We start from the raw sequence: 27,897 nt of genomic DNA on the forward strand, positions 1-27,897 counted from the left end.
CTTTTTGTGTTTTGGTGATGATTTAGTAAGCTTTCCATCTTTTTTTGAGCAATAATTAAGAAGGTAGAGTTTTGATTATTTTGCTGGTTACCTGTCTTGTCTCAAGTATATGTTCAGAGACACACCAGCAGTGGTACAGCCAGAGGGCTTTCTGCAGATTTCTGCATTTTATATTACAATACTTATAAATATTTTGAGAGGAGTCCTGTTCCTGCTCAGAGATACTCGTGACATGACAATGACAGATTCAGTATCAGATGTGTGAGCCTCCATCCATAGTCTCAGTGTCCTAAAGCAGAGCTGGTGTTTCGTGTGCTAGCCAGCATTACTTCCACCTCAGTTGCAGAATTGAATGTGATTTCTTCCACTCTTATGTCACTTAAATGCTTGTTACAAATGTCTCAGCAGAACAGTGGAATAGAGTGGCATATTTTAATGAAGTCTTAGCGGAGATGCTGCTGCCTTTTAATTTAGCTGCACATACTTCAAAGAACACAGTTTTATTTCTGCCATCTACCTCCCTACTGCAATTCCCAGATCCTGCCCTTTATTAGGGATATCTTCAAATCCAGTTTCATCTGATAAACTGGTGAATGTTTGTGCTTAATGTCTCTGCTGATGTGCCATGGTGGTCAGAAGCTGCTGGTCAGCTGTGAGGAGAGCTCATGTCCTGGTGGGTACAGGGGGAGCTTTTAGCTGTTCAGGGTTGAACAGACAAATGGGATCATGTTCTGGGGCCATGCAAAGTCAAACTGGAATTCTTTGCTGCAGAATGTAGTGGGGAACAGAAGTATCAATTTTTTTAAAAGAGGAGGCTGGTTAAACAATGGTCTGATGCATCCACTAACTCAGGGAGATTTTAAGTTGCTGTAAATAAGAAAGTTATGCCGAGGAAAGATACTTGTCTGCATGTTCTGTCTTGTAAGAATTGGCCAAAGCTGGAGAAAACATGCTGGGCTAAAGTGAAACACTGCTCTGATCTAATGGGGTGAAATTTATTTTGGCAGTTGTGAACCAAACTAATTTCAGTCTCATATTTATCTATCAAAAACCTGCACCTGCATGCAAGATGTGCAAACACTCTACTGATTGTGGAATGATTGCTTCAGAGCTGCACCTCCTGCAGCAGTGGGGTCAGTGGAGGGCCATATTCTGCCTTCAGATTGTTCTAAACGTTGTCTTGCACAGCAGAAACACAGCTGGGGTGGTTGTGTCACATGTGGTTGATCAGGGGCAGTTTTCCTCATCCTTTGATGCTTAGGGAAATAGAGTTGTATATAATAACATTATATACATTTGGAGTGGAAAACAGCATTGCTGCTTCCCAGCTGAGTGTTTCAGAACCAAGACAATGCCTGGTGCACGAGCCACCTTGTGGGAAAAATAAATGGGCTACCAAAGAGTAGAGAGTCACAGCAGTTAGCATCAATAATGCATTTATCTGTAGAACTCAAATATAGGTCAATGTGTTGAGATGCTCTCATAATTCCTAAATGATGAATTTGTAGGACTTGGGGGTTTTTGTGTCCTTTGTACCTCCTTACCCTGATCCATATGGGAAGTGCAAGGAGGGTGGCCATGGGAGAGAGCTTCATGGAAGCAACCCCAACTGAATGCAGGGAAGCAGAAACCTGATCTGTGAGTACCTCAGAGTCAAAGGTGTTGCTGTGTAAAGCAATTGCACCTTCTAGAGACACTGCTCCCAGGCTCTACAGCCTCTCACGTGCATTTAATCTGCATTTGTATTAAAATAAAATTGAATTCACAGAGTGGAGAAGGGAGGGTGACAGCTTTTTGCTTTCACTAATCTGTCAGAACCTAAGCCCTGTTGACACAGCCTTTATAGCACTAATGCAATGACACAATGTCAGAAGTAGCAGAGAAAATCTGTGCTGTTCTGCTTAATAGGACACTTACACTATGACAGTCACTGAGTAAAGCTATATCTGGATCCTTGAGATGAAACTGGACACAGATGTCTGGGGAAAAAAAAGGGGGCAAATCTTGCTGAGACATCAATTTAACTGCATTGCTGCTACAGCAACTGAAGTGTTCAACTCCCACAGCAAAGCCTGGCCTCTTCATGCTCTGTCTGCAAAGGAAAATTGCAGGATAATGAGATTTTAACTAAGTCCGTAAATCACTAAAATGTTTTCAAGTAGGAGATTTCCCTCTTGACAGGTTGATGAATTTGGAAAATATGCCACAAAATTCAAAGCAGATACTGTAGGGTAAAAGGAATGAAATCTCTAAATTACACATATTTGCTACTCTTTTTTTTCCCCTTTGATTTTTTTTCCTGCATCTGCAGAGCTTTTTGATACTCCCTACACCCCAGTTTAAAAATGCAAAGTGCTCATAATGGAAAGTAGTATTATAGTACAACAGATTCCTGTTGGGAATGGACTGGTTTGGGTTTTTTTATTAAAAAAAAAGGCCACTTCTGTTTCACAATGTTATCTTCTCTGGAATAGCTGAAACAATGATGTGTTATGTAGCTGCAATCTTACATGTTAATTATAAAGCCCACAGGTCCTTGTTTTCCTCCATGTGCTGCCAGCCTGTCTCTGTGCAATCTGTTTTTACCAGGTGTCCTGTGCTCCACGTTGTCCTCCTACTGCCGTTTGTCACTTCCTTGTGCCTGACCCTCTGTCACCTGCTTTTAATTCTGGAGACAATCCCCTCTTTCAGAAAACCCACTCTTCAACCTGCCAGCATTACCTCTCCCACCTTTTCCTGTCCACAGTTTTTTTGTAGCATTTGCTGAAGTGAAATTGTAAACTCCTCGGGGCAGGCCTGTGTCATCTTCTCTGTGTTTGTAAGGTGATGTGCACTCTTGCAGTACTATCTCAAAATAAAGTGATAATAAGTTAATCATTAGTTTTCCTTCTGAGGGTGGACATAATAAAGGCATTGGTTACTTCCTAACGAGGTTATGGAACCATGAATGTTTTATAGGGTGGCATCTGCCAAAGGGCAGGACCCAGGTTGAAGATTTCCTTGACTCTTCTCTAGGTTAGGAGCTAAGAGCCACTGCCAATTAATTTTTTCTTCTCCAAATGAGTTTAATCTCTGAGAAAAAAAACCCAAACCCTGTAGGTGGCAGGTTGAGAATGAGATTGAGCTCAGCTATAGTGTAAACTGCTGTCAAACAGTGACAAACGAACAGTGTGGCCTTAGAAGGGATCACAGGTGTCAACAGCAAAGCTGCACGTCTCGGTTATCCATGCCTTAGCTTGGTGATGCTAAATCTGTGGTGGTTTACTTTTCCAATCCAATAATGACAATCATTGAAAATGCCATAAATCATGACCTAGTGACAAGGTGAAGCCCATAACCTGAAGCCACTCACCCTGTCTGACTGTAGCACTGACTTATCCCCTGGCTATTTGCGTTAATACCCTGGTCACTCGTCATTTCCCTTCCCCACCCTCCCAAAAGAGGGGGGCCACAAAGTTGACAAAAATACTGGAGCACATCCCCTATTGAGACAGGCTGGGAAATTTGGGTCAGTTCAGCCTGGAGAAGAAAAGGTTGTGTGGAGACCACACAGCACCTACCAGTATCTCAATGAGCCACAGGGGAACCTCTTCATCAGGCACTGTAGTGATGGGAGGACAAGGAGGAATGGGTTCAGATTGGAAGAGGGGAAAATTAGGGTAGATATTGGGAAGAACTCTCAGTGAGGGAGGGGAGGCTCTTGCACAGGGTGCCCACAGAAGCTGTGGCTGCCCCATCCCTGGAAATGTCCAAGGCCGGGTTGGACAGGGCTTGGAGCAACCTGGGTTAGTGGAAGGTGTCCCTGCCCATGGCAGGGGATGGGACAAGATTTTTGGGTCTTTGGGGTCTCTCCCTACTGAAACCATTCTGTGATTTAAGGAGAACCTGCTGGTGGCAGGAGGGAGACTCCTGGGAGCACTGCAGGGAGACTTCTCGGGAACCCCAGTCCCGAGCTGAAACACGTAACAACCATGCAGTTTACACCTCTTGAGAGAACCTACAGAAGCAGCTTTAGTTTCAAATGAGTTGATGAGTTGATGCAGAACAACCTGAGGGCTTGCCAGGAGTTCCCTGCCAGCGGCACTGCTGGGAAGACTGCGGCACTGCTCTGGCAAGCCCAGCCTTGAAGCTGAAACAGCACCGCGCGGTTTACACGTCATGAGAGAACCTAAAAAAACCCACCAAACACCAAAAACCCCAGGCGTTTTAGCTCAAAACGTCAGCGGCCATCCAGGCAGAACCCCGTGAGGGAGGCGCGCGCTGCCTGAGAGGGCCGGGGGGGCGGGGAGAGCCGAGCGGGCCCCGCCCCGCCCCGCCCCGCCCCGCGCGCGGCGCGGAGGTGACGCAGCCGTTGCCGCAGAGACGAACCGCCCCGGCCCCCCCGCCGGCCCGGCCCCCCCGTCCCGGTGCGGCGCGGCGCGGCTCGGCTCGGCTCGGCTCGGTCCATCCCGCGCAGCGGCTCCGGGACGCGCCTCCTGTTACCTTCAGCGGCGCTGGCCCGGGCGGGAGGCGCGCGGCGGCGCCGCCATGGTGCTCATCAAGGAATAGTGAGTGCGGGGAGCTCCCCCATGCCGGCCCCCCTGAGCCCCTCCGGTCACCTCCGTCCGCGCCCGGGGCCAGGCGCGGTGACGGCCGCGGGTGGGCGGCCCGGCCTTGCCCCGCACTGCGGCCGCGGAGAGGGAGGGAGGGAACGGGGAGCGCCGTGAGGGCCGCGGCGGCGGTGGGGGCGGCATGAAGGTCACGGCGGGGCGGGGGCCGCGGCTGCCGGCGGGCACCGGGGCCGCTCGGCCCCTCTGCGGCTCCGCGGGTGCCGCCGGTGCCCCCACGGCCTCCGCGGGCGGCTGGCCCCGCAGCGGCTGTGCCGGGTGGGTGTTGCCGGTGCCCGGGTGCCGAGGGCCGAGCCGGAGCCCGCTCAGTCCCGGGGGTTTCTGAGGGAGCTCTGAGGGAGGCAGGGGCGTCTTCGTCTTGCCCCTGCTCGTTGTAACAGAGCCAAGCGTCAAGCCTGGCTTTCATCCCCTCCCGCCTTCGCCCGTGAAATCTCCAAGGAGGGACTCCCGAGAATGTCAGAAACGAGGTAGCTCCAAAATATTTTTGGTGTGTGGAAGCCTCACCTTGGAGTTCTTCATTGACCCTGAGGCTGCTGCGATTGTCCTGCCCTGTGATGGGGATGAAGGGGTGGAAAACTGGCTGGACATGAGGGTGTGTAGTTATTAGTCACGACTTGTCACAGTCCTTGGTTCAGCTGCTTTTTGCTTGCTAATGTGGAATATGCTCTTGGACCGGTGCACTTTGGCTGGGTGTCTTCAAAGCTGTGTGCACTCTGCACATAGTTCTTTCTTCAATTCTTAAGGTTAACTCAAGTGCATTCCCAAGTTAAGTGCATTCCATCATTTTAAACTTCCTTTGGCTGATGGAAGAAGCTTTCTGTTTATTTTTTCTTTCTCCCCTTCCAAAAGATACCTGTGATCCCCGTGATAAAGTGGGTTTTCAGGTCTTCTCTTAGACACATTTACCTACATGACTGTGTCCTCCTTACAGGAATTACTTTGCAAGATTATGGACCATGGTGTGGATTTAAATATTAAAACTACGTTGAGGGTTGTACTGATCCTTGTAGTTGCCTTTAAACTTGATTAACTTTTTTTTTTTTCCCCCAATCCTTAAACCCCTGCTATTTTTATCCAAACAATAGGAGTGTAGAATTCAGGAGCAGCAGAGCTGCTCTTTGTAACACAGAAACACCATTACCTTCTGTAGTGTTAAACTGGATAGCAGGCAGAAACCTGGCCTAATGCTTGGTTTCAGGTGCATGAAAAGATAATGAACTCCTTCTGCAACCTCTGTTTTGTTGATATTTTCCTGTGGATTTACTACTTTCCCTCTTAGAGCACCTTGGCAGGGTTATCATGTATCTTTTTCATGCTTCTGCTCACAATCCCTTACCCTGTTCCACAATAAAGCTCATTATCAGTGAGCTGTGCTGTAAAGGTGAGAACATATGTATTTTGAATCAGATTTCTGACAGTATGAGCAGTTCATTTTCGTGACTATCACTTCCAAAAGTCGTTTTACTTAACATTACTTAGCTCACCATATCAGCATGCCTACTGGTCTTTCACACTGTCTGCTTCAGAAACTAGGTGGGAAGTGTAAACGTTAAGAATAAAGGTTAAAAGACCAGAATTACTACATTGGTTTCCTTTTACAGCTTTCCATTTGTATTTTCAAAAGGGTCACTAAACCTTTTTAGTGTTGCCATTATACTGTTTCTTTTCTTCCCTTTGTTTTGCCCTTAGTAAGACGTATGTGGCTCTAAGGACAATCAAGGTTGCTGCTGGACTTTCCAAATGAACATTTATTTTTGACTTTCTGAGATCCCCCACTACCTCTGACAGTTGCACATTCTGAGTTGTGTCACTGTATTGGCTCAGATTTAAATATTCTTGATGTTGTGCGTGCTCAATTTACATCCTTTTTGAGATGGTTTTTGATGAAATCTCCTGTTCCAGGAAGCAGTTTTTTAAGGCATGTTGAAACCCCTTGTTTTGGTGTGAGCTGGCTGTTTGAAGTGCTTTGCTGTTACTTATGTTAGTTCTGCTTGCATGCAGGTAATTGCTGCCTTCCTACCATAGGTGGTAAAAAGCTAAATGATCTGTAACTTCATCTCATCTGAGCAGATTATTCTTCCATCTCTGTGACCCCTTGTCACACTCTCCCTAGTAAATCAGATGGGTTTTATTATGCCTGTAAGTATTTTAGGAGCTGATACAGAAATAGAGCAATAGAACAAAAACCTGATGTCACATTTTATTATCAGACAAGTCTGTATCATCATTTCTCAACAGCTTCTTGTCCTGATGGTTATGCAGTGCTGACTTTAATGCTTTTATTTGATGTCCTGTCAGACTTTCAGACTTATCTTGCAGTTCTATCCATCTGTGCTGCAAAGCAGCTGCATGGATTTTGTTCATTTGTTTGCATTTTTTTGGTGTCAGGGTTTGTAAATGCTGGCTGGAGTCTTGCTTGCTGTCCTTATTTTGATTTAAACTGCCTTGGAAGACCTTGAGGGGAATCAGAGTGTGGAGACTCACTTCCCTTTCCTGTGAAGTGACGATAATGCCACTGACCTTCCCTGCAGCTGTACTTCCCTTTGCTGTCATTTGAGGCAGATTTTAATCTAACAGGGATCTTAAATGTTCCTTACCATTTTCAGGCTGACCACATCATATAATTTCTTATAAATTGAGCAAGTTCTGTCCTAAAGTCAGGAATCTTTGTTCCCTTTGCAGCTCCTGCAAAGCTTTTCCTCAGGATCCTCTTGAGGAGTTTTCCCTCCTCCTCCTTTATCACTTGACTACCTGTAAGTGGTTTTCACCCCCACTTTCTTGGTTTGCTGGGCTGAACAAACTGGAAACCATTGATCTTGTTTGTGTTTCTGTTTCTCCATTGAACTCCAAGATAACAATTCAGATTTAGTGTCTTCCAGTTTCCTAAATGGAATTTCATTTGCTTACAGCAATGTTTTACACCAGGTTTTCTGAAGAAAAATGTTTTAACTCCATTCCAAAGAAATAGTTTTTTCCTTCTTTCTTGGTCTTTCACTTTAATTTATCATCCAGCCCCTCTTTTATTGCACTTTTATTCAGTTAACTAACCCAACATCATGCTCGATGGCAAAGCCTACCTGTGAAAATCCCTTTCCTTTTTTAATCCTCCCTTACACCACACTGGTGTTTGTCCTCTCCCCTCTTGCCTTTCTGCAGGTATTTTCAGGAAACAATATGTAACGATGAGTTAAACAATTATAGTTCAATGTATCCTACCAGCAAGTGGCACATGGATTTCCATTTTCAAATTCCATTTAAAAATTGCTTTTATTTCCTGTGTTTGGCAAGGAATGCCATGTCTTCAGTAAACCTGATGTAAGGAAGCACACGTGACTTGATCTAAAATTTGTTGTCTAATGATTTTTCTGTTTTAAAACAGTCACTGTTCCTTCTCCATTCACATTTTTGCATCATTTATGATCTTTAAAATTCTTCCATACCTGAGCTTTTTAGCTGTTTTTTCTTCCAAGCTGAAAGGCCAAATCTTTACTGCTTTCTTCTCATACAGAACCTTTTTCCCATCTCCAATCATCTTTTTTAACTTCCTTTACTTGTTCTGTATCCTCTTTGAGATATGGTGACCAGGACTATGGGCAATATTCAAGATGTTGATATGTGGGAGATTCTAGTGACATAATTGTCTTTTTTGTGTGTGTTCTGTGTGCTGTTTCCGTTTCTAATATTGGATTTACTTTTGAATTACCACTGAGCTGATGTTTCCTGCTGCTTTTCCATAAAGGCACAAGATATTGGCAATAACTAACTTGGTGCTCATTAACCCCATGTGTTTGGTGAAAATGAGTCCCTATAGTGCATTATTCTTTTTTCTTAATTGACACTGAACTTCATTTGCACTTCTCAGTAGTTCTTTCTGCAGTACTTTGCAGTCAGCATAAAGTGTTGCTGTCACAAATAATCTTGCATAATCTGTAATCTTTTGCCCCTATTGCAGTTTGTTCTTTTGGTAAAGTGTAAAAAAAGAATTCTATTTTCACCACTGTTGCTTTTTTATAATCAGTTTATTAATACAGAAGGGTTTTTTTCCTGATTGTGTCCTAGTTCCTTTGAGACTAATTCCTAAAGAATTGGGAATTCTTCTGCCCGTGGTAGCCATATCCATTTCCTATTTGTCTCTTGCTTTGGTTCCTTGTTTGGCATCATCCTTGCTGAAAGCAGAAGTCAACCACAGATCCAGTTTTGGAGAAGACCTTAACAAGCATGTATTTCTGTCAGCTTTAAATTGATCCTTTTCCAAAAAAATCTGTGTGACTTCAGGCAGTTTTTGCTGTGTTGTCCAGTCAGTTGATTCTCAGAAGCATTTAGGAAACCACAATAATAATAATAATAATAATAATAATAATAATAATAATAATAATAATAAAAGACTAATTTAAAGCAGTGGCAGCACCCTGCTTTGCAGTGAGCTCTGAGAAAGCCTTTCCTTTGCTGTTTGCTGCTGCTTTGGGACATGTGAGCAAATCATGCAGTGCCTTGTGGCTATTGCAGATCTCTGCAGAATTGCTGAGGCCCACAGAAACCTCCCCAGCAGCTTGATGAGGAATAAGATGGGATTGCTGAAAGGATGGAGTGAGAGGGATCACCACTGTGCTGATGCTGTGTGGGTTTGTAGGCCAGCGAGGGATCACCAGTTGAATTACAGAGTTTTAAGAGAGGGTTGCAATTATGCTCTATCATGTATTGCTTCTCTTTGAGGTTGTTATATAAATAGTCTTTGGCCCAATGAGTACTGGGTGGATGCTGGAATTCTGGGGGGAGAGGAGAGCTGTGCAGCCATTGCTGTGAGGAATGTGGGAATTTTGGGGCTGCAGGGATATTTGCTAATTTCCGTCTCTGTTTCCCTTCCAGCCGCGTTATCCTGCCCGTGTCTGTGGAGGAGGTAAGTTCTTTGCTTCTTGCTTCCTGGCTTTAGGACTGTAAATAAACCTGTGATCAAAGCATGAACAAAAACTGGAAAATGCAAGCTGTCTTCAGGAGCCCCTGTGAGCTGTTACTCATTCACCATCATTTTTGACCAAATAATTGTATTAAGTCTGAGGGTGCCAATCATCTCTCTTATAAAATACTTTCAGATATGCTGATTATAAATCTTGAGTTGTCAGGCTGTTTTCAAGTGCAGTTTCCTTTTCATTAGCACTATTGTTCTTTTCTATTTTTTTAACATGAAGGGGAAGCTTTAGTACAGATTTAAATCACCTTTTAAACTGTGTTTTGCTGGAGCTCTTTTGTTTTAAATTTTCAGGCAAAGATCAAGAATTAGGAGGCTCACATAGCAAAAGGACTTTTTAAGACCTGTGCTATTTAGCTCTTACATACAGCAAACTTTCTTTTTGTTTAGATAAAGCTGAATTGAGAGAAGAGATGTATTTTCTATTGGACAGGGTGATTTTCATCACCAAACCACCCATGGAATAGCTGTGCAGACTCAGTGGCTGTTTCCCTTCTGTTTCCTCTGATTTTCAGCTTGCCTTTCCTTCCTCCCTCCTGCATTGAACATCACTCTTGAAGAGAATCTAACCGTATAAGTGTTTTGAATTTTTTAATCTTTATACTAACAAGGTAGAAATTGAAATGACTGAGTCTATAGCACTTTTGTAGCAGATTCCTTCTTCTGGATGTGTTTTATTTTTTCCTTGTGATCCTTGGCTGTAAGCCTTGGGTTTGTGAACTCTGATCAAGGCCTTGTTCTAACTCTTAGGGAGAGCTGTGATAACAGCACTCTTGTTCATTTTTCTTTCCCCTGAATATACCAGCTACTGTGGCGTAGACAGTGGTGGGCTGGCTCATGGCAGCACTTTTTTTAAGCACATCCCTTTTATAACTCTCACTCTTTTGACAGAACACAGTTTAGAACTTCATGTAGTGCATTCCTGCAGCCATCAGACTGGCTAGTAAAACAAAAGCAGTGTCCAAGCTGAGTTTCTTGTTCCTGTGGCTCAGTCTGCTGTGACAGGTATCAGATGCTGACAGAAAGCCCAGAACTCTGATCAGAGAGTGGGTTTGGATCTGTGTTAGTGCAAGAACAAGGCTGTTAATGCCAGAAGTTCTGTCTGTTGCTTGCTCCCTACCTGTAGCTTTTATGCTTTCTGCATGAGTCTGTTTCCAGCAGTTTTAACAGAAGTCAGACTGAAGTATGAGATAGGGAAGTTTGGGTCTTTTATTGTGCCCGAGCACCACTCACAAGAGCAAGTGCTTGACAAAGGAAGGAGTAACATGATCAGCTTTATCAAGGAAGCAAAGGATGCAAACTTGCAGGTTGAGAAAGCTGTGGGCAAATGGCAGGTTGCTAGAGCTCGATGGACAGAAAGGACTCTCCCTGAGTAACAGGAACCCTGCCTTGTAGTGATATGGCTCCTTGGCTTCAAGCTGTGTAAATAGAAAGTCAAAGCATCAGCATACAGATTGTTTCTTTGAGGGGGTTAGACTGGATGGAACCCAACAGAGGGTTTTCCTAAGTTCTCTGATACTGGGATTAGCCTTCATCCAGTTAAAGCGAATCCCTGGCTGTGCTCTTGTCCCTCCCTGGCTGTTCAGAGCCTTGTGTCTAAACTGCCTGAGTGGAAAACTGAGGGTTTGGGCTGCAGATAAACCTGTCAGTCTCTGGCAAACTCCTTGTGTGGGTGCCCTGGGATTATCTGTTTCAGGACATGTATTGCTCTGCTCTGGGTCCAGTGCTTGCCTTGTGGAGAAACCCCCAACCTGACCAAATCAAGTTTCTCCCCAGACATGCACATTGTCATCGTGTCCCATGAGTGATGTCCCTTTCCAAGCTGTGGTGTTTTTCCTGTCATAGGCCAGATTTCAGGAGCCAGTTCCCTGAGCAAAGAGGGTTCTAAAGTTCACTTGGTTTTGCCTGTGTAGCTGGGTGTGCTTAAGAAAAAAGGTTATTTCCAGTGTTGACTCAGAGGATGACTGCTGCTGTGTTTATTGCCTCATCCCCCTTCCTGTGTGCATAGATGCTGACACATCTGTGCATCACTTGGTCACTGCACTGCTGTCTGTTCTACAAACCAGCTGTTAAACCTTCATTGCTTTCAAGGATTTCCTTGTGTACAAAACTCTTAAGTAGGGCTCTGGAGACTTGTTATTGCTTCTGACTGTGTAGCTGCTCATGAAGCATCTCTGGCTAGCAGGAGGACTTCTTATTTCATTTGTATATGCCTGATTTTTGCTCAAAAGGCTTAAAAGTTCACACCTTCTATGTGCAAATTGTTGGCAAAAGTCTGATGTAAGATAGGAAATGAAATTAATTGTCACTTTGAGACATCATGAAAGGGTTGAGGGAGTCTTTTGTGAGGTTCTGTGATATACCAGGGATTCGGTGTTCAGTCTCCACCCTTAGCAAATGGATCTCAAGAATGGAATTCAAGAATGGAATTCAAGAGAAAACTGGTGATCAGGAAGGCATTGGGGAGCTGTGACTTAATCAACACAGAGCTCAGTGCTGCTTAGCCAAGCTGGGAACCAAACAGTGCAAGAGAAGCCCTGGCGATGACTAAAACTCGAGAGCTGGCATGTAGGAGTTAGACTGTAGCAGTCTGTCTTCTACATGGAAACCCTGCCAAAACACAGTCCTGCTCAAGTGCAGGCTGCAAGCTGCACTGCTGTGTTGGTTTCTCCCCTGTCCCACTGTGGGGAGCAAAGGGAATCTCCTTGTTGAGTGTTGGGTGCCAGGCTTTGCTCCCATTGCCTGACCAGCGTCAGGTGCCAGCTTGGGGAGCGTGGACTCGTGTGGGTGTCTCTGCCAGCTGCCACTGAAATGCTGGTATGGATTAGAGCTGTGTGTACACATTCTGTGCTGCCTCTTTGTTCCTTTTCACATGGCAAGGAGCTTGCCAAACACACAGGAATCTTAATAATTGCATTCAAAGCAGCTTTTAGGAAAACAACTGCTCTTGAAGATGGTTGTGTTGAGATCAGGCCTGCTGGAGGAAATCTGGTGCAATGAAGATATTCTCTTAGCTGTATAAGAGGTGTTTGGCACGGAGCAAGAGGGGTGACTTCCTGCAGAAGAGGAGTTTTTTGATGCTCTCAGGTCTGTTTGGAGTCCAGATTCCTAGAGTCAAAATCTTTCTCTCTGTTCGCCTTTGCAGGGAGAATGATGTGGGATTTGCTCATTGGGACAGCTTTATTTGGGCCTTTTCCTCTCTTATCAATGTGATTAAAGGCTCAGAAATAACAGGGAAGTTTAAATGGTGAAGATGTTAAACCAAAGGGTTTATCTTCTTAGTGTCTGAACTTTGACCCAAGTATTTGAAAGGGAGAAGGAATGAATAAGAGGCTGTTACTAAGAGGAATTAGTTTGTGCTCCTGGAACTCTGTCCTGGGACTTGCTGCAAAGCCATTCAGTCCTCCCCTGTAATCCTGTACTTACCAAACTCATAATAAACTCTGTTCTATGAGTATTTGTGTGGCTCTTACTCTGCTAAAGCAACTTTGCTTCTAAGGTTTCACAACTCTCATGTTTTGCTCTTCTGGAGGGAGGTGAGTGTTCTGCTTTGTGTGGGTCATATGTAGGGAGTCATAAGGAAAGCAGTGTGGTGTATGAAATGTCAGAAGTCAGAGACTTGTATTGCAGCCCAAAATGCAGACTGAAACCCAACCTGCTGTGACAGTGCAGGAACTGTCCAGCCAAGTGAGGGCTGCTCATGTAACCTGGGCCAGGACCTTCTGGAAAGATCCAGCAGAGCTGCTGCTCTTAGCTTGGAAATGGTCTGATTTTTGTTCTGCCCCACATGAGCTGAGGCCAGGACACCTAGCCTTGTTACTCTGGCTTCCATCTATTTTTCCAGCAGGCCTTTGTTGGCACCAGATGGCACAAAATACCAGAGAGCTTTGGGTACTGTTGTTATTTTGGATGCTGTGACAACAAAATTTAACGACTGTGGAAATCTTCCTTCCTTGCAGAAGATGTTCCAGCCCAGTGAAGTATTTCTGGGTTCTCAGCTCTGAGCAGTATTCCACTTTTCCAGGCTGCCTTTCAGAAGTGCTATTCCTGTTTCTGAGGCAGGGCCTTATGCTGTGGAAAAGGAAGATGGCCTGAACAGTGTTGCATTGCTTTGTAGTTATGTTATGGAATTTTTAGGAGGTTTTGGTGGTTGATTTTTTTTTTTTTTTAATCATTGCACTTCTGGTGCCAAACACTTTGTGGTTTACCCTTTCAGATTGCATCCCTGTACTGTTGCCTTTGGCAACAGTTGCTGTTTTGCTCACTTAAGAGTTCTGAAGACTTAACTCTGCTAAGTTAGAACTCTTCCTTTTAAGTCAGTGGTTTAGCTTCTTCATCCTCAAACTTTGCTCATCTAACTTTGCCTCAGAGAGACCTGTGTGAATTTTCTTCATTTGATCATGTTTCTTTTGAGCTCTACATCCCCCTTTTCAGCTACAAGAGGCAAGAGTGTATTAATCTTTATATCTGCTGCAGAGGAGAATGTTCTCATTTGTTTATTTTTGGTTTTTCCTCTGTTCTGCCCTGGGAAACATTTGTGAATGCCTCTTATGAAAGAAATTGTGTAGTATCGAGTACTTGAAGTGATTTCTGGGAAATAATGCTGCCAAGTGAATGTCTGTAAGACTCTGAGAAATGATTTTAGGGTAAGAATTTTACTATATGTTGAAATCCTGTGCTCTCCCTGGGAGTGGTTTACACTTGTGGCTAAGAGGAAGTGTGATACAGAGGAAAAACAACACAATCCAAATCAAAGATAATAGGAAAAATAAGAGTGGGAGCAGTGGCAGCATAGATCAACTGGTCATTTGGGACACTGGCTTAGTTATTTCATTAGATAAAGTTTTCAGAATGAAAATACCCTCTTTACTTCAGGCTTCATACTCAGTTGTTTGAACTACATGTAGGGGATGCTCATGTTTGACCCTTGGGGCTCCTAAGCTGTGCACAGTCCAAGTTTGTTTCTTGGAGCATTTAAATCAGATGGTGAAAGTATCCTTTATCTTCTGTCTGCCTTATGAAGTTTTTCACTCCCTTCCCCCTTACCCTGCATTTTGTGAAAAAGCTTGATGTGAATTTCTTTGGCACTCTTCTGGATGCAGCACTGTGTGCTTATTGATTCAGGACTGGCAGTGCCTTAGTCTCAATTTTGTGGGGACAGCTGTGTGTCACTCAAAAAGAGTGAAACCCAATGGATTTTGCTACAGTATCCCTGAGGTCATCTGTGTTTTCTTACTTTCTGATGCTCCTTTCATCTTTCCTGCTTTCTCCTGATTCTGTGTTGGTTTGGAGCTTGACATTGAAGGGTTAAAGGTAAGTGTTTTACTGGCAGTGCTTTCCTCCTAACTACCACTCAAGCTTTCTATCTCAAATGAAATTAAATGAGCTGCTTATCTGCCCATACAAGTGGATGTCCTTTTCTCTGCCCTCTCCCCGGGTAATAAATTTGTCCTTGGCTTCTTCTGGCAAAGTTATTACTTCAGCTGAATTATAGCCATGGTAATAATGTGTCTTTAACTTCTCCAGTATCAAGTGGGGCAGCTGTATTCTGTGGCAGAAGCCAGTAAAAATGAAACTGGTGGAGGTGAAGGAGTGGAAGTCCTGGTGAACGAACCCTACGAGAGGGATGGAGAGCGTGGGCAGTACACACACAAGATCTACCACCTACAGAGGTATGGGAACCAATTCATTCCCAGAGTTGGGCAAGAGGAACCAGAGGGGTTGCAGCAGCTGTAAATCACAGATTATGTAAAGGCTAAAAGGTGCAGAAGGCAGGAGCATAACAGCACCTGGTAGTGAGCATCACTGGGACATCCACCCTCCCCTGGAAACGTGGCTGTTGTCCCAAGAAAATCTGGCTTTGAGCTTTTCAAAGCAAGTCTGATCCTGCCACCCAGTATTTTCATACCTGAATTTGGCTAAAGAAAAAAACATCTCCTAGATTTCAACCTGCTTTCAGCTTCTTTTTTTTATTTGTTTTATCTTTCATTATGTAAAGAAGATTTATATTAATGTGTCTGATTTAGCATTTCTGGAAAACATCATAATGGGGCTAGGGAGAGTCCTACCAATTCCAGAGCTGTGCAAATCCTCTAGTGTTTGCATTCCAGATGAAGTCCTGCCTGTCTCAGTTCTCATTCCATGTAGTCCTTATCAATGCCTTTCTTCCTATTCCCAAATTCTGCAGCAAAGTGCCAACATTTGTGAGAATGCTGGCCCCTGAAGGAGCTCTGAATATCCATGAAAAAGCATGGAATGCCTATCCCTACTGCAGAACTGGTGAGTGCCTGAGGAAGGACTCTGGATTCTCCCTTTTTGTTTTCTGGGGGCAGGGGTAAAAAAGATAGGGGAGGGTATAAGGAAAGATGCAATCAGTAGAGAAGCTGTTCCAGCTCTCAAATCTTGTATTTCTGTTCTCTGAGCTCTTTGTGTGGTCAGGAAAAGCAAAATACAGTGAGGAGTTAAAAGAACTGCCCTTGTCTAATGTGCTGCTCATGAACGACCTTCCTCTGTGAGAGAGAAAGAACAGACCAAGAGATATCTGTTAGTCTGCCTAAAGGAATAGCTGTGCAACACAGATGAAATAAATCCATGAGGGGTGATTTTATGTGCTCAAGTGCAACATAGCCAGGTGGGGAAAAGTGGAAGATGCAAGAGGGGAACAGGGCAGATCTCAGGTGCCTCTTGCTTGGTGCAGGTGAAGGGAACAAGTGTTGAGTGATGGGTATTTGCTCACTTGCAGGATCTGAGGTCAGTGAGGGTTGAACAGAGGATGCTGCAGTTGAAGTGAATCCATCTGTAAAGGCAGGGCTGAGGCTCTGGGAGCTGTGTAAAGTGCTGGAATAATGTCAAATCTATTTTCTACAGGAGTGGTTAGTATTTACTTACTGAAGTTACCAGCCATAGTGTTTAACCACTACAGCTCCTCTGGTGTTCGCTGCTGTAAACTGAAAATTTGACTTTGCCTCCAAACTTGGTGTAGTGTTTTTGGCAGCATTTTGTGCTGTTTGTATCTCTGAAGGATACATTTGCTGCTAGTTGGTAGTGGTACAGTTGCTATGGGAACGAAACACTTAAAAATTCAAACTGTTCTTGAAACTCAATATATAAAACCCCCCTTTTTTGACAATTTACTTAAGTAAATTTTAGATGAAGTGTTTTAAAAGAAAGAAAAAGCTCTGCAGTGGGAGAGGATAGTGTTACTTCAGTCTGTGAAATTACATGCAGCAGTCTGGCGGAATGGATATTTCAAATACAAAATTCAGATACTGCCATTAACTTTAGAATAAATTTTTAATGTCTCACAGAAGATGTGGAAACAAAGTTGTTCACAAGCTTTCTAAACTTTATGCAGTTTTCTTGCTTCATGTTACTTAAATTAGTTAGTAAATGTCTAGTTTATTTCCATGTTAAGCCCACTGAGCTGATTTAAATGCCTGGCTGTATCCTCCACCTCCTCTTTTCCTTCTCCACCAGTTTCTGAAACAAAGGTATGGAGTTACTTCTTTTGTTATTCTTAAGCTGTTTATCCTTCAGCAGTTACACACTAATAAAATTCCATTGAAGAATGGTTTACTAAAATCAAGTACAAGACTTTTCAACACAATCAAAGATATTTCAGATTTTAATATGCTAGTAATGATAACAAAGCCAAAAAAAAAAACCACCCCCCAACTGTAATAAACAGCATCATAACATGAGGTAAAAAGTGCTTTATTGAGGGGGTTGGAGCAGAAGGCAGTTTTGATGCGGAGGCTGATAAATCTGTTTAGAGAATCTGCCAGCCTGACATGAAGCAAGAGAGCTTGAAAAAGTTACTGAAACCTTCCTTTGGCTGGGATTGGGCAGGAGGGGAGAACCCCTGGGTTTGGGAGCCCGTGGATGAGAGGGCTCATGGATGTGGGAGAGATCCCATGGATGTGGGAGCCCATGGATGCATTGTGGGGCTGCCTTTTTTGACCATTTTCCTTTGGATGCACTCCGTGTTTTGGTTGGGTGTGGGGAGACTTGGATGCCCTGCTGTGAATCCTTGGGCAGCAGAAATTGCTGTGCTGGCTTAGAGCAGCCAGGCTTTCAGCCCTCTCACTAGAATCTGAAATTTAAGAGCCAGGGACCCAGTAAGAGCCAAACCTGAGTGTAGGAGCTGCTGGTGATTCTGCCTGTGCCCTCCTGTCCAAGGTGGTGTTGCTGTGCTGTCTCTGGAGCACAGCTTGCTTGCTCATAGAGCCTTCCAAACTGGAATAAAGCAGTGCTTTTACTTAATTGTGCCTTGTGGTATTTTTTTTAATTATATGACTGCATCCTTCTTCCATTTCCCTATATCTCCTCTGAGAAGCTCAATTAATATACATATTATGGGCCATTATCAAAGTATACTGGAGATTGAGGGAATTTAAATGCCTAGTTTATAACTTTCTGCAGTACTGTGCACTTCCTTGTGCTGTAATATGTTGTTTTTATGTACTTTGAATGGAAGCCTTGCTTAGTTCCTTTGAGAGTATAAACTGTGGGGTTGTTGATATTGTATGGTTTCACAACTTCTGCAGTAGAAATGAAGTGAGGATTGTCTAATAGTTGTACCTGTGGGCTGGTGCCAAGGGGAACAGTGTTCTTCTCTGCAGTCTGACTTAAATATTAATGTTGCTTAAATGTTTTTAGAAAAGCAATTTGATGTGTGTTCCACTCTGAGTGTAACCATGGCCTGTGGCCAAATGTCAAGAAACTGAGGAGTTATAACTGCAGTTGAAACATGTAGGAGTTGCTGCTGGAATGCCTCAAGAAGCAGGTCCTAATTTGTAGCAAGCTGAGCACTGAAGTTTCAGTGGACATTTCTGAAGAGATTAATTTGTTTCTTTACAAATGAGGAGTCTTCCCCACAGGGAAGAAGTTAAGGAGATGGAGGAACCTGTTTTGGGGCAGCTGCATAGTCACAGCACACAGTCATGGCAAAGTGGGAAGGCCCTGGTTTATAATTATTGCTGGTTTATTCTGTATTTTGTTGGACTAGCCAGAAAGAAACCCCACTTCCTTCTTGCAGAAATAATTAAATGTTCTTTGAGATGAAGTTCAGCCTTTGAAAAATTAGCCTCAGCTCTGCTTTCTTGTTCTCTCCCTCCAGCCCAACATGCCAGTCTAAATAATTGGCTTTCTGTAAAATTGCTGTAAAAAGCAATTTTCACATGTTAGTGGTTTAGAACAGTCCAAGCCCAGCAGTGGGTAATTAAGGCAGCTGGATGTGCATGATAGGTGATTTGGGATGGTAACTGTCTGCAGGCTGCTGGGTTGGAAACCCAGAAATTGTTACAATACCTTCAAAACCAAATTGCTCCTTAATCAAGCCCTGATGTTAGACTTCAGAACAGGCCAGAGAACTTCACCTGCAGCTTCAGACTTCCTTCTGCTCGAGTAGAATTGCTCAGGTAGAGCAGATGCTGACTGTTACAGGATCTTTAATTGCTTTTCTGTGTTGAATAATTGAGCCTCGGTGTCCAGGGAGCTCAGTTACCACGAGCAGCAGAGATGCAGAGGGTCTGGTTACTCCAGGCATGGCTGCTCTGGCCTGAAATCCAGCATGGGTTTCCTTTGGAACTATGGAGAGGCTCCTTATCTGCAAGCTGAGAAAGGATTGGTAAAATGCTGTCAGCTGAACATACTCATTCCATCTTCTCATCCAGCTGGCAGCAGGCCAGGGAGCACAAGTGGCAGTGCATAATTAATTGCTGCTCCTCTGGGTTTCTCTGAGTCTTGAGAATTTCCAGAGGAGAAGGGGGTGAAGTTAGCTGGATTTTATCAACTTCCATGTCCTTTCCCCCAGAGGTACCTGGGAAGCTGGAGCTGTCCCTGTTTGGCTGAGAGTGGGAGGAGGGCAGTGGTTGCTGTACAGTCTTTCCTCACTAAAGTACTGTGTCTCTTTCTTTCCATGTGTTGATTTCTTGGACCAGTTATTACAGTAAGTATTGCTTTTACTGATAATCTGTGGAATAATGACTGAAATGAAGTGTTCTGGGTAGAAGAAGCTCTTTAACCTGAGCTAAAGGCACTTTAGCTTTTATCACTGTAAGATCACATAGATTAACTGCCCTTACCAAGGGTGGTATATCCATGTGACCATGGGCAGAGATCTGTCTGTGCTCAGCAAAGCTCAGCTCTACAAATGGGAACAAGCCCTTGCTTGGGTAAACTGAGTAAAAACCATGCTGTCCCCTTGATTCATCTCTTCTGAATTTGATATTTCCTTTCTACATGCTGAGTGTTTCACTGGCTTGTGCTTTTGTTTCTGCTCCCCTGAGGCAGGATAGGGTTACCTTTGGGAGTCCTTTGCTACTCACAGTAATAGTGAGAAATGGAAAGTTTTTTGCTTACTTGGCAGAACTGTGCTTCTTGTCCCTTCCTTTACAGTGTCAAAAGCTCTCAGCACATCAGTTTAATATTGTTATTAATTTGAAGAGTTGCATCAAAATATGTACTCAGTGCTACATCAATAATCTCTGTGGAAAGACAGTTTCTGCCTAGCTAACTTATGTTACCCCTTCTAAACTCTAAATAGAGTGGCAGATATTGTCCTTTCAAGAAAAAGCTGTTTATAAACTCCAAATGTTTCACTAAAACAATAGAATTTATGGTGGTTTTTTTGTGAACAGCTTGTGGTTTATTTAATCCTAAGTAATTAATGATCAATCAATTTTGCTGAAAGTGATGATCTGGTTACAAATAATTCTGAAATTCCCTAAGTTGGAGCCCAGTCAAATGGAAAGTTCATTCTTTGATTTAGTTCTTTGACTCTCCTAATGCTTATCTGGGTAAAAAGAAGACAAATTATATATTTGTCTTATATAATTATATATCCTAGAATAACAAGAAGCTTTATTTTGATGACAGAATGAGTATATGAAGGATGACTTCCTGATCAAAATTGAAACCTGGCATAAATCAGATCTTGGAACACAAGAGAATGTGAGTACTTGTGTCATGTGTTTTACTCATCTCTTTAATGTCACAGTGCTGCTTTCTGTGCTGGGTTAGAGAAGTGCTGTGTGGAGCTGTCTATTCACTGTGTTCCTGCATTTCAAATGTTTGTCTCACTACCAAGGCAGACTCCCTTCTCTTGGCTTCTCACATGAACTGAATAAAACTGACCCCCAAACCCTTGTTCTGTGTGAACACCTTTGCTTCTTTGGAAACTGTCCCACTGTGTGTTTGCCTCTCTGTGGGTGGGAAGGGGAGCACTGGGTGTCTGCATTTCCATCTGGCCTTATATTTTCTTAGGCTGGGAGTGTTTTGTCACTGTAGCAGCTCCTTGGGTGATGTTTTTTCCCTGCAGGTGCATAAACTGGAGCCAGAGGTATGGAAGAGTGTAGAAGCCATTTATATAGACATTGCTGATCGGAGCCAAGTACTCCCCAAGGTATGGTAGGTGGGTAACAGCTCCCTGGGGGGGAGGCCTCGTGCTAAAAGGGGGGATCATGGACAAACTGTGCTTCCAGGGGTGGTCACAGCCAGCAGGACAAGTGGAGGAAGCCAGAGGAAAAGCTTTTAAAAACTGTCAGCACTGCCTGTAAAATGTGTTGCCTGTGCATGTAACAGTATTTCTCCAGCAGTGCAGCTGAATGAAGTGTTTGAATAGCAGGAAATGGCACTCCCCTTTCCACACAGGATCTCTCCTAAACTTCCCTCTTTTTGATACTGACCCATGGCTTCACAAGTGTATCTGGAAATGATGTAGCCAATACTCCAGTTACTGTGAGAAAGAAAGGGGTGTTTCTTTACTGGGAAGAAAAGTCAACTGTATAAAAATGGAATGGTTGAATTTCCTGACTTTCAAACAGTATTTGATACCATTTTCATGGTAGTACTGTGAGTCTGACTGTACTTTTCTTCTAGTGAGCAGCATGTGAGCGTCACACTGATACAGTGCTGTGAAAAATCCTAGATAGCACAGCTGCTTTGTGTAACAGCAGTGTTTAGCTCCCAGAGAACAAGTGGTTACAGGAAACATATCCTACAGAACTTCTGATAGCCTTACAAAGGTCATCTCAGTTTGTTACCACTTCTTCATAGGTCTAGGACACAGCACAGTGGGGAGATACATTTCCTTGGAGAGTGTCTGACCTAATGTTGAGGTCTGAAAACAGTAGCTCTTGATAAGGCAGAGGTTAGTCTTGGGCCAGGGAAAGAAATCCTTTGTGTGAAAGAACAGCTGGGAAACAGTAGGATAATTTGTGTTTAATCTTTGTGTCTGTCCAATAGGATTACAAGGCAGAAGAAGATCCAGCAAGGTTTAAATCTGTCAAGACTGGACGTGGGCCTCTGGGTCCCAACTGGAAGGTTTGTATTGATGAGTTCAGGAACTGTATTAGGACAGATACTGGGGTTTGGAGCCAAAGATACACTGGGAAACACTAGAATCCCTTCTGCAGAAGGAAATACAAAACTCAGTCCTGAATCTGTTCTGATTTTAAAAGAAATGAAAGAGCTTGGTACAAAGAGAATGACTTCCAGGAAATCTCTAGAGCTGTCTGGTGCTCAGCCCAAGGGTTCACCCAAGAGAATTCAAGTATGAGATAGCTGAGTAGTGACCAGCAGTGTTTAACCTTTCACTGAAATCCTTGGAATCTGAAGACATTGCAAGTGCAGATATAATACCAGTCTTTAGAAGGGACCCTGGGTGGGATTTAGGAAGCTACTGGTGTGCAGGTCTGATTCCTAGGTGGCAGAAGCTGAGGTTGATGTGATTCATTTGGGGAGAGTGGTTATGGCTCCTGTGATGGGAAATAGGAAACCTTATAGAGTTTTTTTTAAGACTTTATAATCGTGACTCAGATGATATAAATCTAATTCCAAAATGTTTTAGGTAGGGACTTTATCAAGAGAATTTTAAGGAAGCAAAGTAGCCGTGGTATAACAGTGAAGATGCTGAAAGACATAATTTTAATGGAAGAAAGAGTGGACAACAGAGGAGAGGAAGGAATAGTCTGTTCTCAGAATGGAGGGAAAGCCACCTGTGAAGGAAACCAGGGTCTAGTTTCATCATGCCTTGAAAAAGGGTGAGCAAAGGTGTGACAAAACTTGTCAATAAAATATAAGAAAGGTGTAACAATGCAAGAGGATTGTGGGGAATTGTGGGCAGACTTCACAGTTAGGACTGAAGGAGCTGCTTTCCTGGAGATACTTGGCTAGAGGCTTAATGTGGATATCTTTGTGTCTTTGCAGAAGGACCTGGGGAAGCAGTCAGATTGTCCATACATGTGTGCTTACAAGCTGGTAACAGTCAAGTTCAAGTGGTGGGGTCTGCAAAATAAAGTGGAGAACTTTATACAGAAGGTAAGTTCTGGGATGGGGAGAGATGTGGGAATGGGGCTCATTTCATCACCCACCTGCTGTACAGGCAATGCCTCTGCCTGAAATTCTGCACTCAGTTTAAGCTGGGTTCAATTTGCTGCTAAGGATCTTTCTGACAAGTCCTGGAGTTCTGGTCACATTTTCCTCTCCTGGTCTGCTGCTTGGAAAAACTGTGTTGAAAAATAAGCAGATGGTGAGAAACTTTATTAAATTAAAACTTAAATGGTATCTTGAAAAGAGCTTTTTGTGGCAGAGTCTATAACCCATGAGCTGCAGCAGGATGCTGCACAGGGAATGGTTGTGTGTGGTTTTCCAGGCAGTGCTGTGTTCATAAAACTCCTGTGCCTTCAGATCACAGAGACTTCTCAGTGGTTAATATTGATAAACCACAGAGCTGCTTCTGCAAAAGCAATTCTCTGCTGATACAATCAAGGCAGCTCCAAGGGGGAATGACCATGGTGCTGCAGGGTTTCAAATACCTCTAACAAAAGTCTTGAATAATGCAGTGTCTTCAATCCCTTTCTATTTATGAGTATCTACAGGCTTGCATCAAAGTATTCAAGCTGCTTTTGATGAGATATGAAACCATAATTGGTAAAACTGAAGTGTCCTTCCTTAATGAGGTCTTTCCAAGAGGCATTATATATCCCTGTCTAATATAATGATTTTGCCTAGCTTATCTCTTATAAAATGGAAATAAATTGCTCCAAACCTGGAGTAGTTTGTGCACATTAGTTACCTCTGCTGAAAGGTTTTTAGCTTTGAAAAACAAGTTTAGGCATTTTTTTAGGTCACTTCAAAAGAAAAAAAAAAGATAGGTGCATGTCAGCCCTTTACATTTCCTAAATTCTAGTTTTTAGCAAGTTAAGAATTTAAAAAATACCCGTTTCTCCTTTTTTCTGCACTTCCAGACCAACTTTCATGCTCTAAGTAAACCCAGCTTGGAGCACTTTATTCAGTCAGAACAATACTGTCAAATCAAAGGAAATTCAGTAATTCTTTCAGTGTAGTGTGCAGACTGCTGTCTAGGTTTGGAGGGAAAAAAAAAGGCATTTCTCTGGGGATTCAAGGCTCTAGATTAGATATTCTGATAAAAGAATAAAAATTAGCTATCTCCAGTTTCCAATTGTGGCAGCTAGATGGAAAGGTGGGCGAGGGAGCTGATTCTACACATCCCTGAAAATTGTTCCAGTGCTGTGAGCTCCATGGTAATTGCCCTGTGACTAAGCTGGTTTGTGTTTTATTCCTCCTTTTGCAGCAAGAAAAGAGGCTCTTCACAAACTTCCACCGGCAGCTCTTTTGCTGGCTTGATAAGTGGGTTGATCTGACTATGGAGGACATCCGTAGGATGGAGGAGGAGACCAAGAGACAGCTGGATGAGGTCAGTGGCAAAGCAGGGCAGGTGTGGGTTGTGTGAGAAAACTGCTTCTCTCCAGCACAGCAGAGAGGAAAGGCTGCTGCATTGTCAGGGCATGGTGTGAATTGTGCTCCTGCTATTTAGGTCATGCTGTGTGTGCTTTGAATGATTGGCCATGAGTCCATCGTGCTGGCATCTCCTCCTGATCATTATGGAATTCTCCTTCTGTTTGTTGTTGAGCCAGTAAATGTATTGAACCACAGGTAATGAGGGGCTGAGTGGCAATGATTCATTTACTGCCTCAATATCTTCTGTTTGCTTTTACTCAAAGCTGAATGGTCGATTTTATCCTCATTAGTTGCCAGAAACCTGTTGAGTAAAAGGTTTTTATAGCTCTAAGTACCATAAGCAGGTAGTGGGGGTATGTAACAGCCTTCTTACTTTGAGAAACACAAGTTTGGTAATAATGAGAACCTTGTTCTGTGGCTTGTGTCCTGCCCTGCACCCTTCTCTCCCTTCAAGCCTCAGGATATTTCATTACAGTTTCATGTACACTCTTGCCCTTTGGATAATGGTTCCAAATCTGCTGCCAACCCACAGCTTAACCAGAAGTGATGCCTGCATGTGCATTTCACAATCACTGATTTGAGGTGCTGAGATATAATCAATGTCTTACACACAGGAGGTGTTCCATACTGATCAATTTTGAGATAACACAGGTGAGAATCATTACTTGAACATTTCTTTCCTATTTCAGATGAGAGAAAAAGATCCAGTGAAAGGAATGTCGGCTGCAGATGACTAATATGACTCCTTCCTTGTGCACTGTAGGTATCAAAAGAGATTTGACAAAAATCTGTATTGCTCTATTTGGTTTAAAACCCCCAACATTTGTGTGAGGAATGATCCTGTTCATAGCTTCTGACAGGCAAATCTGTGCTATTGATTGTTTTTATAGTGAAGCCATTTCACTGACAGGTTGATGAGCGAGGTTTACTGCCTCATTTCAGAACTATTCTAAAGAAAAGTCTGAGTGAAAAGTGTAAGAAAAATGTGTTAGAATATTCTGTAGTTTACTGCTATTATTTCTGTAATGCATATGTTACTTTCCATGACTTGCAGGGAAACTTTTGTCAGTCTCAAAAAGAGTTAGACATGGAAATGCTTAGAATACAGTTGGAAATTGAGCATTCCAAACATTTTGTGAAGAATTTATTTTTTCTATTGCTAGTAAGTAGTATTTACTAATGGGCCAAGGCTTGGAGTAACACTTGGGCATTGCAGGAGAAGCAGCAATGACCATTTTAAAGCTTTTGACTTGTTTTCTTTCTATTCTGTTAAATATGTCATCAGTTTGAGGGCTGGTTTTGCCAAATTTTTCTTAGACACTGCAAAAATATACAATATATACAATTGTATTGTATAGTATTAGACAGGTAAGAAAGCAAGGAGAAAGAAGGGATTGTCCATTTATGTTGGGAAGAAAGGTTGTTAGGGCAGTAAAATGCCATCCTAGTTATCCTTGGAAGGAATGGGGTGGGGCAGAACCACATCCTCCTGGAGTACTCACTATTTATTCTGTTTGCCCTCTGTTATCTGCTGGTTGCTTGGTGGTTAGTGGGGAACATGAGGTGAGGGAGTGTCTCTGATAGAAATATTTTGATTTTTGAATGCAGCTTCAGCCACTTGATTTTCCTCTCTCTCATGTCCTGTGGATCAGCGCTGCAGTGTAACCGTGCATTGTCTGCCTGGAGACAGCCTGACTCACATTTGCTCTCTCAAGGTTGTCTGCCACTTCCCTTGGCACACTGCTCTCCCAGAGCCATCCTGAAACATTTCCCTGTTGTCTCTTTGTTTCAGTTTGCAAGACAGTCATCAGGAAGGCCCAGGGAATGCACACCCTTGACTGATGGACCATCTCTGGATCAAGCCTTTCTCTGTCCAGCTGGCAGGCGATTTTAAACCTCCCATAGCTAATTCTAGATGCCCCTTAATATTGTGAGCAAATAGACAGTCTGGTACTAAGCACTCCAATGTTAGCACGTGCATCCCAAGGAGGTTCCTCCTCCTTGGGGCCGTGTGACTTAGAGATCTGTATTTACAACTCCTCCCTCCTCTTTTTTTCATTGTGTTCAGACCAATTTCCATGTGGCCCTGTTTGATTTCCAAGTGACATTTTTAGCTCAAATAGTCTTGTGATGTGGTGACTTAGAATTTTTTTGTTCTGGTTTTGGTTTTGTTTTTTTTTTTTTTTTTTCCCAAGTGGGATAAACTGCCACCTTTGTTTCTGCCCAGCCCTTCACTGTTCTTTGAATGTCTGTTTGGAGAGGGAAATAGTCCATATTTAAAAGTGCAAAACTCTTCCATGAAATGTTCTGCTCTCACCCTTGCTCCCAGAGGGAGATATTTAATGGCAGGTAACCTGAGTACAACATGAGGAGCAGCCAGAGAGTTCTTGGTTTGTGGTGAGTTGGGATTTGTGGCTTCTGCAGGGCATTACTTTGTTCTGTCTTAACAAACATGAATTAAAGACTGCCCAGAAGCTGCAGTCAGGCCCTGTGCTGGGGCATTCAGCACTTCCCTGTTGAGTTTCCATTTGGGGTCTCCAGCCCATGTAGCTCTGTTGTCCTCCAGCTGTGCACGTCAGTCTTACAGAATCTTTCTTGACACATGTTGCAACTTCCTGGTTCTTTATTAATTATTACTTCCCATAACTTACAAAGCTGGAATGGTTTTGACTAATAATAACAATGTGATTCTCCCTGGACAAATTGGGATGTTGCAAAGGCTGGTGTGCAAGAGAGATGTTGGCACCTGGTTGCATCCCGGTGCCTGGGGCGGTGGTTCTGCTCAGCAATAATATTCTTCCCATTGCAAGACTGACTAAAATAGCTCCTTTTGTGCTGTAAGAAAAACTACTTGTAAAGTCCTGCAGTTTGCTAGGATATCTGTTGGTTATTATAAATCATAGAGGATGCTGTTAGTGTAAAGAGCTCTCATTATTTAATGAACTCAAATATTTACTGTAACTATCCTTATGTTGATATCAGCTTTAGACAATCAACTCAGCAGAACAGAATCAAGGAAATGCTGCTTTCTTCAATACATATGAGAAAAAAAAAATCCTACTTCTTTCCTTATCCCTAAGGCCCAATGTTTGATTTTTTTTCCCTCCCCTAGTAGTAATAACTTTATTTTCCACTTCTGTGTTTGGCAGCACTAACATGAAAACCTGAATGCCAAACAGTCGTGGGTGTATCACCACTTTTGAGGAGTCTTTTTAGCATTCTGTAATACTCTGACTCCTCCAGCCCTTCCCACTCCTGCAAGCAGGATATCCTGAAATGATCCCATGCCCTGCTGAACAAGGCTGTGCTGGGATCAGAGCTGTTTTCAGTGTGAGGGAAGATGGGAATGCTCTGGAGGGAGAGGATGGCATTGGTTTCTGGGGAGGGGGCAGTTTATCCCTTTATTTTTAGTTTATTTTGCCTTACTCATGTCTAAGTGCAATAAGCTCTGAATTGTACCAGTAACTCTGGCAGGCTCTTCTCAGTGACCTCAGACGGTTCTGCGGGGTTGGGGTGGGGTTTGAGGGGTTTTAGCAATCTCACCTGGCAGAAGTAAAACAA

The 27,897-nt window shown here is 43.3% G+C and overlaps 1 protein-coding gene across 1 annotated transcript; it reads left to right on the forward strand.

Annotated features, from left to right (window-relative positions):
• The first annotated feature begins 4,363 nt into the window (after positions 1 to 4,363).
• PITPNA (phosphatidylinositol transfer protein alpha) lies at positions 4,364 to 27,859 on the forward strand. Its single transcript, XM_084218975.1, has 12 exons — positions 4,364 to 4,547; positions 9,474 to 9,504; positions 15,100 to 15,245; positions 15,761 to 15,852; positions 19,515 to 19,522; positions 20,452 to 20,526; positions 20,894 to 20,977; positions 21,820 to 21,897; positions 22,783 to 22,893; positions 24,170 to 24,292; positions 25,026 to 25,095; positions 26,129 to 27,859. The coding sequence occupies exons 1-11, from the start codon at positions 4,528 to 4,530 to the stop codon at positions 25,071 to 25,073; spliced, it is 816 nt and encodes a 271-aa protein (XP_084075101.1). The 5' UTR covers positions 4,364 to 4,527; the 3' UTR covers positions 25,074 to 25,095; positions 26,129 to 27,859.
• Positions 27,860 to 27,897: the final 38 nt, after the last annotated feature.

The sequence above is a fragment of the Fringilla coelebs genome (assembly GCF_963513975.1).
Source record: "Fringilla coelebs genome assembly, chromosome: 20".
NCBI classification, from domain to species: Eukaryota; Metazoa; Chordata; class Aves; order Passeriformes; family Fringillidae; genus Fringilla; species Fringilla coelebs.

Coding starts and splice junctions, on each gene's coding strand:
- PITPNA (XM_084218975.1), top strand. CDS start 4,528: ATGGTGCTCATCAAGGAATA. Junction 20,978..21,819: donor GGAGCCAAGTACTCCCCAAG/GTATGGTAGGTG, acceptor TCTGTCCAATAG/GATTACAAGGCAGAAGAAGA. Junction 21,898..22,782: donor CTCTGGGTCCCAACTGGAAG/GTTTGTATTGAT, acceptor GTGTCTTTGCAG/AAGGACCTGGGGAAGCAGTC.